General features: G+C 40.4%; 1 protein-coding gene across 1 annotated transcript; it reads left to right on the top strand.

Annotated features, from left to right (window-relative positions):
* Nucleotides 1-894: 894 nt before the first annotated feature.
* Nucleotides 895-12,030, top strand: sfxn5b (sideroflexin 5b). The gene is made up of 14 exons (XM_087851787.1): nt 895-1,195; nt 3,981-4,049; nt 4,954-5,031; nt 5,122-5,148; nt 5,248-5,302; nt 5,390-5,415; nt 5,564-5,617; nt 5,827-5,883; nt 5,973-6,038; nt 6,186-6,276; nt 8,408-8,523; nt 8,651-8,736; nt 9,734-9,851; nt 10,104-12,030. Exons 1-14 carry the CDS (start codon nt 1,139-1,141, stop codon nt 10,179-10,181), a joined length of 978 nt encoding a protein of 325 aa, XP_087707913.1. The 5' UTR covers nt 895-1,138; the 3' UTR covers nt 10,182-12,030.
* The last annotated feature ends 402 nt before the right edge of the window (nt 12,031-12,432 follow it).

The following is a 12,432-nucleotide window of genomic DNA, read 5'->3' as shown; positions in this document are numbered from 1 at the left end:
CACTCCTGACTTTACAGCTTTGGTGGAAACCTGCTGGTTCAGCAGGGACCTCTGCTCTGCAACGTTTGAATTTGCAACTTCATTAGAAAACTGCATCCATGACTCCACAGACCAGGCAAACACATCCCTTTGCAGGAGTGACGACGTAACTGTCCTTCTGGAAGTGTTGGTTTCAGGTTGTGACATCTGGATTCTAGTGAAATAAGAAAGCAAAGACTTTATCAGGTTTGGCACAGTTCCCGTTTAGAAGGAACAGTCTGTACACACAGAAAGGGGCTCACAAAATTTAGCAGATAAAATGTAATTGCAGTCAGAGAAGGGGTATCCTTATCTTTTCCTTATGTAATAGTAGAAGATAGCATTTAAAATATTATTTTAAGGGGGGGGGGGGGGGGCTATCTGATGCATATTAATGTAACAGGGTCATAAATCACATTGTTATAATTACACATTTACATTAACAGTGTTCATAATTAAGTAACCCCTAATCCTAAACATTATAGGGAAAAAATGAATGCTTTGAAAGTCACGCTGGAAGTGTCATTTATCCGAATGTATCATCACATTTCGCTCCATATGCCACAGTTGGCTTATTTATTATTTTTTCTCAGTTTCCTCTTATTTTTCTTCATATGAATCAGCGTTATAAGAGGAGAAAACAAAATCTCGTATTTTTCTTGGTGTTTTGAGATGGAAGTAATTTCCTAAGCGGCAGTGTCTTGCTTCTCTCCACAGAATGATAAGAGGTAATGAAAGTGTCCAATGCGGTGACTGATAACACAGATTGTCGCTGCTGGTTCTTTATTAAGTCGCTCCAGGCCGACCATTACTCCTTGCAGACATCAGGCCACGCCCTCACATTATGAGTAATTGGGTCTATCTGACACCTACGGTGGCATCAGCAGTTATCTCTCCCCAAGATCAATCCGAACAGTTATGCAATAGCGTTCACCTAATCGATTATTTGGGATGTGTAGTCATGCGCTTCAACTTTGCCAGCGTTAAAGCAAATGAGAAAACTACATCTCCCGGCAGGCTTAGCGGCACATTGCTTCACTAGTTACACATTGAATGTAGTTCGCTGTACTTGGAAATCCGTTCATGATTCAGTTCATTAATAAATAAATAGTTGAGTGTCATGGCGGAATCCGCAGCGTGTCCTGCATTCCAGCTCGGGAGACCCCGATACGACCAGGTAAGCCCCCCTCGATCCTCCGCTAACCATCCGTTAATGGGATTTTGTTTTCAGGCTTTTCGGTGGAAAACAGCTCCATCCTCCGCCCTGCAGCCGCTCCGGATGCTGAGGCAGTTTGTGGGCACAAAGTTGGCTTTGATTTGTGATCCGATTCTTCGCTGCCTTTATTTAAACCGCAGTAACTTCCAGCTGCTGGTGAACTTGGTTGAGATGGATGAGTTTTGACTTTATTGCAGTTTTCATAGTGGAAATGATTTCTCGTCGGCAGTGCCATATCAGTGTTTTATGAGAGTCCACGCCTCTTCGACGCACGGTTATATCACTGCTCGGATCTGCAGTCAACACACTGACAGCTCGCTGTCGTTTTCTCTCAAACCTTCACGATAATTGGCTGTCTGAGTTTTTCACTTTTAATCTAGGCGTCAAAATCTGTCGGAACATCTTGTACAATAATCCAGTCCCATCAAACTTCTTTTTTTTACCCCCAGGATGCTTCCTGCAGACTGCTGTTGCTCCCACTTTGTTTCAGGTTTCTGGACTTCCACCAATGTCTGAAGCTCATTACTGAATTTTCCCTCCGTTAATTCATTTGCAGCGGTCAGGCTGATGGTCAGGCTGACAGATAATGTGTCCTTCACGTTGACTCCGATGGCAGCTGAGGACAAGTTAAACTCGCATCTAATTATTCTGTGGTCATTCCCATTTAATGAACAGCAGTATTAAGGGAGGTATTTACGCTATAATGTCAATGCACAGAGTAAAGTCTTCATGCGTGGAGTGTAAATTAAAGTCACACTAAACTGCTTTAAATCTGATGTTCTCTCAACTCACATGAGGGACCAATACAGTTATTATTATGACAGCAGAAAAAAATATAGGAAAATATGCAAAAATATTCCCACAACTACTGAAGTGTTTTTGGGTCAAGTTCATTTGATGTGACAGATCTTTACTGAAGAAATGCACAAAGAGACAGAAATCATTCAAATATTATTCAGATATTATTTTATTATTCCATTCTGTTTCTTAACTTGTTATTCAGTTTAACCAAGAGGCGCTGTGTTTGCAGGAGTGACCTAACCTGGAGTGTTTGTCAGTACAGGAGCGGGCGCTCTCTGACAAACACGAGGGGAACAAACTCCACACCCAGGGGCCCTAAAACCAGGTTTAACCCCAGGACCCTCTTTCAGTAGTTCAGAAGTGCTAACCAGTGGAGCCCCCGTGCTACTTAAAGAGCAAATTGCTGCAAAAAGTGTAACGCCCCCCCCCCCAAAAAAAGAAAACCCTGCAAAAATGACCACAAAAAGATATAAAGCAGCAAGTAAGAGTTACAAAAGGATAAGGAAGGGATGCAGCATTACACAAACTACGGTGAGATGTAAAACAACACAAAGAGACACAAGATGACGTCAAAGACACAAAAAGACCAAAAGAGACACAAATGAATGTTGTCTCTCCCAATCTGTCTCTCTTGATCTAATTTAGGAGGATTGAAGCACTGTACGCATGAGTGTGCCTCCAGATCTGTTTCATAATTCATTCATGGACGCACCAATTAGTACAGGATATTGCATTGTTCACAGGCTGCCCAAGTGACAGCTTATTAACAGTCTCAGGATATTTATCATTTTTTTAACCGATTACCATCACGAAGGCTCCCCAGCTCGGCCCCGCGATTAGTTTTTCACTGCTCTTGTCCCTCTGATCCTCACAAAGACGTTCAGTTTTAATCAGTAACCTGCATGTTGGGTTGTTCAAGGTGCTGCAATACTTTTAGTTCTTTGCATCAAAGCATAAAAATTAGGGCAGTCCTTGAATCAGCATGAATCTTGTTTGGTTTGTCTGCACCGCGCTCCATCTCTGCTAGCCTTGTTGTGCGTTCTCCAGGGAGCTGAAGCTCATGCATAATTAACGCGGGCTCCTCACACAGATCCTCCCTTCGCCCCACTCTTACAAAACAGCACTGCAGCACATATGGCCTGTCAGAGGAGGAGACATGCGATGAGGGAACGAGGCAGTGACAGAAAACCCAGAGCAGTGATACAGATAGATTTATACACCTACGGTCTTTATGAGGACAGAAGATTGTTTGCAGTCATTTCAGTTTGAAACTGGTGCTAGAGAGGTAATGGAAATAGAGACGTGTCAGTTCCACTGTTATTCTGCTGTGTTTCCCTCCCTTCATCTCTGATAAATGTCTCTGACGGATTCTGATTGAAGCTGCCCTATTTTCACCCGTCTGGTTTGCCAAAGAGACTCTTGGCGCAGGCTCCTATTGGGCCTTTTCAGATTGCTGGCACACATGCTTAGCAATTGGCATGCTGATGTAGAGACAGCGAAGGGAACAGAAAACAGGGCGCTTGACCAGCAGCTTCAAGTCTCACTTGGGAACTTTTACTGGAATAAATGTGCAGACTGCTGGTGCATTCCCCCAAACTTTAATCTTAAAACACATCTCAGCATTATTTCCTTCCATATGATTATAAGAAAACTGCTACACAGAGAAGTTGTGAATGACATTTTGAAGTAGATTAATGTGATCATGTGTTTCTGAACCTTGGTTTTGACCTTGCAAATATTCTTCCGTCAATATAAAACAACAGGATGCAGATGTGTGATGTTATGCATCATAAAAGGTGTGAAGCTGACTCAGTGTAACTGTGAGGCAGATAAAACTGTTTTTATGATCACCAACAAGTCAAATGGAATTGGTTCTGTGTGTTTGAGTGAAAACATGTTTTCCTGCTATTTTTAAGGATTAACTCTGTCATGCTGTCTTTCCCAGGGTTCGTTCTTTGGTCGACTGAGACACTTCGTAGACATCATTGACCCGAGCACTCTGTTTGTCTCAGAGGTAACGTTTTCTCTAAAACATCTAGATGTACAGACAGGTGTCAAACTAAAGGACAAACACAACAAGGTCTCTTTGTAAGATGTTCAGCACTCAGGCTGCAACTCGGCACTGAGTCTCTAGCAGTGAATCTCCTTTTTATGTTCAACTGTGCTGAGAGCGGATGATGGTGAAGATCATGTCATATGATTCACATCATTTTCGTACCCATCAGCCAATTCAGGGTAGACCTCCAGTCAAGACCGCCTAAACCAAGACAAGACCAAGACCAGAGGGTATCGAGACCAAGACAAAGTCGAGACGAGACCGAGAACGAGACAAAAAAGTCTTTAAACTGCAGCCGGATGCTGCTTCGTTTACGGGTGTCGGGCATATTTATGTGTTTTTGCGATGCACTCGCACGGCCCTCCTCACCGCTGTCCACTGTCTCACTCACTGAGAGGACAGACGGACGCTCCACTTGACTGTCGCGTCCATCACCCTCTCTGTTTTTCACATAAGGATATTATCCTATATCCTCGCATGTGATTGGCTTTGTATTTGAACATCTCAAAAGGTGTCACAGTGGCGTAATTGCTTGACTTCTTCAAGAAGAAAAACTCAAGAATTCAACTATCAACTTGCTAAACATGCCATGTGCACATGATAGATTTCTTATAACAACAAATAATTGTTAAAATTCCAAATTAATTACAAGCTAAAGCTTTTTTTTGCAGTCTTAAATATTTTCCTGTCAAATGCAAAGTGATGTTCAAGTGTATTTATAGATGGAAAGGTGCTGTAATGTGGATAAACTTGTTTATATATGTTAAGTTAAGGTATAGCTCTGCAGTAATACAGAACTCTATATTCTACACAATCTTGTTCCTGCAAAAGGATAATTTCATTCTTGTTCCAATTTTGACAGAAACGGCTAAAAGAATGCATCAAACTCCTCGATGACTACAAACATGGCGCACTTCCACCTGGAGTGTCTGACGTTCAGGTGACTGTTACGACATAATATTACACAATCTGTTCCTACTTAATATTTAATTATAGTTCTTTTGTTTTATTGCATTGCTCACATGTTCAGCTGTGGGAAGCACAGAAGATCAAACAGGTAAGTATTATAAGTCGGCCCACGTTTACTGCCCTTTCATACATTCGAGTCTCTGGGCTGCTGGCGGCATGAGGAAGCTTTCATGCTCTCTGCACGCAGGCCATCATTCATCCTGACACAGGAGAGAAGATCTTCATGCCATTTCGAATGTCAGGTACGGCCTCAGATGAAGATCTTTGCTGAACTTGTTGATCCATTGTATCATCATTGTCTACACTGAAATCATGTTTTCACCGTGCAGGTTATGTACCATTTGGAACACCGATTGTAAGTCACATATGAAAGCCATGCATTTCATAGAACTGTACTTAGATGTGCAGATGTCCATGAACACGGTCAAATTTGGGGACAGATGAAAGGAGATTTTGAACTTATTTTGTCCAGAAATAAGCTCCTATTCCCTGATTTCATCTAGGTCATTGGCCTTCTTCTCCCAAATCAGACTGTGGTGTCTACCATTATATGGCAGGTACTGTAAATAACATGCTTCTTGTAAATCATTGCATTTATTGTCCATTTGAACATCTGGTAAGTGCACTTTTACTGGGTACATGCAAAGCTTTACCGCCTGTTATACACTGGGACACTGTAAATAAAGTGCTGCTGCTCTGTTGAACACTACTCGCTCATCCTTTAAGCCCGGCTCTTCCCTCACGTCCTCCCTTCCTTTGTCTTCAGTGGTTGAACCAGAGTCACAATGCCTGTGTGAACTATGCGAATCGTAATGCGACGAAGGTAAAAATGCAAATAAATACAAACTAAACTAAAAAAATGCAAAAAAAAAAAAAACTATACAAATGTTGTGACACTTTGTTTTTCTTCAGCCTACACCAACATCCAAGTTTATTCAAGGCTACGCAGGAGCTGTGACGAGTGCTGTATCTATTGCAGTGAGTGGGTTTGAGATTAATCGTTTATCTTGTGGAATAATTTTGATCATGTTGCAGATGTTTAACTGCAGCACTGTGGAGCTGCATAAAAAGCTGGTTTTACTTGGAATTACCTGATTTAACAGATATTTATTCCATATTTTATAGGTGGGACTGAATGTGCTGATTCAGAAGGCCAATAAATTGAGTCCTGCCACCAGAATGATCATACAGAGACTTGTCCCCTTTCCAGCTGTAGGTAGGTTTTCAAAGGAGCCTTTGTTATGATGAGGGTGGGTTTCATGTGGCCCTCTGCTGGTTGATGTTATATCTTGTTTAAAAATGATTTCACGAGATATTTTATGTATTCCTTTTATTATTGAACTCGTTATTCTCATGAACATCAGCAGTTCTACAGATTAATCCAAGACATGCCTCGTTTTTCTTCTTCTTTGTCAGCTTCATGTCTGACTGAACATCCTGGTACTTTGTAGAGGTGGGAATCACCACACATCCCACGATACGATATTATCACAATACTTAACCCACGATACGATATTATTGCAATTTTTAAAAATATTTTTGCGATATTCAGATTCTGTACATAAAGGTAAACTTTATCAATATTCATTTTCTCTAATATCAAAGTCTCACACTCAGTCTTTCTCTCATTTCAGTTTTATTGTTGACAAACTGAACGGTTTGTATTACAGTCTAGTCCAACTTAACTGAATCAACCATCTGGTACAATTATAGCTATTCTGAACTATGCAGTTTATGAAAACTATGCAGCCCCTTCAGCAACTGAAGAATTTGAAAGTAAATTAAAACAAAATATAATTTTACATTAAATAAAAAAGTTTTAAACTTAATTAAAATAAAACATGTCTTAAATTAAAATAAGTAAACTGTCATGTTTATTAAACACATTTGGACAGTGAAGGAATGTCAGGATTCTTGCTCAGAAAAAGGATCAACATGCTCTGAAGTCAGAGCACAAAAACCTTTTTGTAACAAAATATCGATTTCTGCTGTCCCTGTATCCATACATTATTAGCAAACAAAATATCACGATGCTACACAGTATCCATTTTTCCCCACCCCTAGCACTTTGTACAAATTGGTTAACATCAGTTCAACATTTTAATATCAGTTCATGTTTAATCTTTGTATGTTTCCTGAATGTTTCTAGCTCTGAATAAAGCTGTATGGGAAAGGTTTCTCATATCTAAAGGACCAAAAAGTGCTGCATTAATGCATTTTATATCCTAGAATATTAGCTAGAAACTAACAATCACATTACCCGCTACAAGCAAGCACTTGACAACAGAGGGAACGAAAAACCCTCCTTTTAACAGAAAGAAACCAGATTCAGGGAGGGGCAGCCACCCGCCATGATTGATGAAGAAACAGAGCATCATTAGCAGCTCCCAGCAACCGGACATTTTTGCAGTATAACTAAAGGATGGTGAAGGGTCATCTACATGAGTATGAACTGTAAGTTTTATCAAAAATACACATTTTAGGTGTAATCTTAGGCTTGTCTGTCTCCTGGCTCTAAATTTGAAAGGAATTTCGAGTCAGGAGAGTCAGCCCCTAAATTTGGGGCAGAGAGACCTGATAGCTGAAGGTTGTATCTGATATTCTGCTTTTGATAATGCTGGGAACTGCTCGGTACATTCACTCAATTCTATTCTTATAATTTAACCAATCCGGCAAAAGTAACCGGAAATACATAAGAGGAATGAACAGTGCTGAACAGGCCAATCACAACAGGTCAAGCTGCATCAACCTGAGATGTAGTTACATTTCCAAGGAAGTGCAGGTTGGGTTATGGCGTAGGCGTGGGGTTTCAAAGAGGCTTGCAGTTATGACATGCCAATGGTGTCGATTTCCCACTGAAGCATAAATCCCCAGTAAACCTTCAGTCACAGAGCGATGCTCTGATTGGATAATACGGTGTTATGTGGTCTTTAAGATAAGAGGGAGGCTGATTATGTCTTTTATGAGAATTCAATTCTGATAACACGGAGCCAGTGAAGAGAAACTGAAAATGAAGAAATGTGATTTCTCTCTCGCTGTTCTGGATCAACTGAAAGCTTTTCAGGGACATTTAAAGTGACCTAATAATGCATTACAACAGTCATGCCTGGAAAGTGCGTGATCTTTTCAGCATCTTCATCACTCTGAGACAGGATTTCACAGTGATGGTAATGGAGAAATTAATGTTAGTGTCCTGCTTTGGGCTGAGTTCACTGGTAAAGCCACAGTGTTGTGGCTGCACAGACTACAGTCACACCATCTGTGGCTGCAGTCGTTGTTTGTCAGTCTGCACAGATTCTGCTTAAAATGCATTATAATTTCTGAGCTGTCTCCCTCTCCCTTTGCAGCTAGTGCAAACATCTGTAACGTGGGCCTGATGAGACACAGCGAGCTGTCCGAGGGTGTCGATGTGCTCGACAACAACGGGAACGTTGTGGGATCCTCCAGAATTGCTGCGAGACATGTGAGGGCTCTTTTTCATTTTTGCATGATTCTCGTTAGAAATCCAAACGCCATCTGATCTCATGAAAAATAAATAAATAAACTCAGTGTTTGAAATGGAGCATGTGCACAATGTTCTCTATCCCCAGGCAATCATGGAAACTGCCTTTACACGTGTGGTCCTCCCAATGCCAATCTTTGTCCTGCCCCCCATCATTATGTCCTACCTCGAGAGGTTTGTGCAGAAATACATTTTTTTTCCTGTTAGGGTTGCAACTAGTGACTTACTTTTGTTGTTGTTAGTTGTTGTTAGTTGTTGTTAGTTAGTCAGTTGGTCTAGAAAAGTACATAAAGCTGCTACCAAAGGTTCCTAGAGAGATGTGGCACAGTTAAAACAGTAACAGCACAAACCTCAAACATGTAAAATGATCAGAATGTAAGAAATAATGCAGTAAGTTTCCCAACAAAACAAATCAAACAAAAAAGAAAAGCAAATGAAAAGAAACAAATGTTTTAATATAGAATAATTACATTTATGCTGTTGTGGGTAATGATGCTTTTTATTCAACCTATAATACAAGAACATGCAGTGACCACACATTTAGTCAAAACTGAAGTAACACCAGTGCTTAAGTATGACTGTGACTAAATCAAATCACAGCAAAAGAACAGCTGAAGCCTAAGTTAGCCTTTTAATTAACGTACAGTTTAATAATCTGGCAGATGCAGGGCTTTGTATTATCAGCTTTGTTATCCAAAGTCAGACTCTAACACAATCAGCAATCAATAAATCAATTACAGTAGTTTGCTTTGTGTCATTGTGCAGCAAACTGGGACTGCTCTACCATTGCTTTAATTGTGCCCCTTTTTAGTATCGTCTGCTTGAAGTACTACTCTGTGTGTACTGAACCAACGCTGGCATGTGTTGTGCCCCAAAGTGTTTACTAAACTATTCATTCAGTCAAAGGTCACGAGAGAAAAGACAATATGAGAACAAATAGAAAACGAAAGCATTTTTTGTGCCTTTAAAGAAGAATCTGCAGTCAGATTTATGATATTCTCTCTCTCACATAAATCTCACACCCTCCAATCGTGCAGAAATAGCTCCCCTAAATCTGCACATGATGTTTTTCTCCAGATCCAAAAATAACTCACAGCTTTGCAGGAGTCATCTGGGATCGATCCACGCAGCACGCTCACGTTTCTTTTTATCTCTGCCTTGACTTGTGTAGGCTGCGATTTCTGCAGAGCAACCGCAGGCTGTTGCTGCCCATCCACAGCGCTGTGTGCCTGGTTACCTTTGGCCTGTCCTTGCCCGTGGCCATCAGTCTGTTCCCCCAGATGTCTCAGGTACAGTACATACGCTGTTAGACGGGCTGCTGCCTTCAAGGCCAGATGGCACAGGGAGCAGCTGTGCAAAAATTCAAATTACATGTCCACAGCTTGACATGCAGAGCCCCGACCCACACCATTTTATTCCAGCGTCTAATTAAAAATCTAAATGACTTTCAAAGCTAAAGGAAGGAGAGAAGAGCTAAAATCTTACATTTGGTTTCATGGTTTTTGTTTTGCTTTCTTTCACTCTCTTCTTTTTGTTGGCAGATCGAGGTGTCTTGCCTTGAGCCGGAGATTGCCATGGCAACAGATTGCAAGGTGGTGACCTACAACAAAGGTTTATGATGGATGGTGGTGGAGTGGGAGAGGAGAGCAGAGGGAGCCAGGAGGAAAATGAGGCTGCTGTGTGAATAGCTGTCAGGAGTCTCAGCTGTAGGTTCCTCCTGGAACGATGTGCTGCATTTTTATCACAGAAAGACGGCTTTTTAAACTGGTTTCTGCATTTATCAAGATCCCAGCAGTTATTAAATCATAGTTTTCTGAGAGGTTTTTTATTCTGTCGTCTCCTTTTTAAGAGCTCTTTGTATAGAAATGCTGATTTATTCTCTGTAAAGTCAGATTTAGCATCAGTTCCTTATTTCATGCTGTATAAATAAGTGTTCCTACAGATATGCTGTTCTTTGTTGGTCCGACTGAGCACAGTTCTTCTCACTGCGTCATCTCGAACTTTGTCTGTCTGTGACTGTGTATGCCGTGCAGAGCCAGTTTGTTTGGTTTGAAACTGCTGCAAATGAACCAAAACAGTAAAAATATTCCTTCACTCTGTTTTGAATCTTGGGACAAACATTTGTAAAATATATTGAAAGCAAACACAGTTTGATTATATGAGAGGAAATCAGCCCAAGGAGAGATGAACATGAATAAGCTTATGAATCCAAAAATCGTTGGACAAACAGCGACGTGTCCAACGACTGCTGTTAAGCACTGGTCTGTGTTCTGCTATTAAGCTGTAGCCACTTAATAGCAGTGCACAGACCAGTGTGCACAATTTCCACAGCCATTAATAAAGAAGAGCACACAGGTACCTAACTTCTTTAGTGGTGCATGCATAAAGAGCAGCACCATAATAAAAGTGAAAAAAGTTAAAGAAATGTTGCAGATGAAAGGTTTTCCTGCCTGAGAGGAGGAATTAGATTTATTTCTAAAAAAGGAACCTTAATTTAAGTTTAGTGATGTTTATTCAGCTTGTGCTGTGATCAGATTTTAGTTCGATTTTTAAGAGATTTGCTGCAGCAAAATCCTAATTACAGCCCTAATATGGGAAACAGTTCTCACAGTGCCCACACTGAGCCACATATATTTAAAACATTTAATAATTGTTTACTGACAGTAAGGAAGAGGTTTTACTAGTTCCAGAATATGGCCATTCAGAATAAGTCTTTTATATTGGATAAGACAAAAACCAATATATCAGGATCATTATGAGTCTCTTAATATAAAAATTATTTATTTTTCCTTGTACTGGCTACTATCCATCTGCAGACTCTGTGGAGGTCGAGGCAAACATAAAATAAAACTACAAGTATTTTTCATCAGGTCATTAAAAGATAAATCTACTGTATTGTGTCTGTGACATGTAGTGAGTGAGATGAAAACATCTTTTGAACTGCAGTTTCTTGATATGTATTGTTTGGTTTTAACTATCAGCTGATAATAATCTGATTGTGGAGATGGAAAGGAGTCAGCTGCATGCAAACTAAGTTGTTCAGTGAGACTCACTCGGACGAGGGAAACTTTCACTATGAAACAAACGTGAAGCCCCTGTTCAGTAGCTGCACTCTAGATGTCTTATTATAGATGTTTATACAAGTTTTAAACTGGCAGTTGATACATGCCGGTGATTTTAACCCACACAGTGTGAAAGAACTCCTAAAACACGGCGTTACATTTTCTTGTATGAAGGTCATTTTGCTCCATTACTGACTGTTGTCGAGTTACTGTTTCATTATTAAAGAATCGCTTCTTTTGTACACAATTTGAAATAGAACCATAACATATACTACACAACTGACTGTTTTTAATTCTTTGTGTAAAACTTCCACTGATACTATTGCAAATGTTTGCTAGTCAAACCATGTAAACCTATGTAGACTTATTTTACTATATAGCCTGTAATAAATACTCTTTTACTGTATGTAAAGTGTCTGCACTCTTTACTTCATGTTGCTATAGGATGCTTTTCCACCCTTTACAGTAAGGCTTCTGTATTACGTTGGTTTTCCTGGTGAAAAAGTAATTGGCTCTCTTGTTATAATATGAATTAACTCTGATTAACCATAACTTTTTGTAGGGAGTGGACCTTGAGATGGACTCTTATAGGTACCTGGGTGTTCACCTGGATAATAAACTGGAGCCACAACACTGATGCTCTTTACAGGGAGGGTCAGAGCAGACTCTACCTGCTGAGGCGGCTGAGGTCATTTGGAGTCCAGGGAGTGCTTTTAAAGACCTTCTATTACTCTGGTGGCATCTGTCATTTTTTACAGTGTTGTATGTTGGAGCAGCAGTTTATCGACAGCTGAGAGGAAGGACTGTG

The sequence above is a fragment of the Neolamprologus brichardi genome, chromosome 2 (genome assembly GCF_056152115.1).
Source record: "Neolamprologus brichardi isolate AB-2024 chromosome 2, ASM5615211v1, whole genome shotgun sequence".
Classification (NCBI taxonomy): Eukaryota; Metazoa; Chordata; class Actinopteri; order Cichliformes; family Cichlidae; genus Neolamprologus; species Neolamprologus brichardi.
The sequence above is the reverse complement of the archived record's forward strand: the minus strand, read 5'-3'. Positions and strand labels throughout refer to the sequence as shown.

Coding starts and splice junctions, on each gene's coding strand:
- sfxn5b (XM_087851787.1), top strand. CDS start 1,139: ATGGCGGAATCCGCAGCGTGTCCTGCATTCCAGCTCGGGAGACCCCGA. Junction 1,196..3,980: donor GGAGACCCCGATACGACCAG/GTAAGCCCCCCT, acceptor TGTCTTTCCCAG/GGTTCGTTCTTTGGTCGACT. Junction 5,416..5,563: donor TACCATTTGGAACACCGATT/GTAAGTCACATA, acceptor GATTTCATCTAG/GTCATTGGCCTTCTTCTCCC.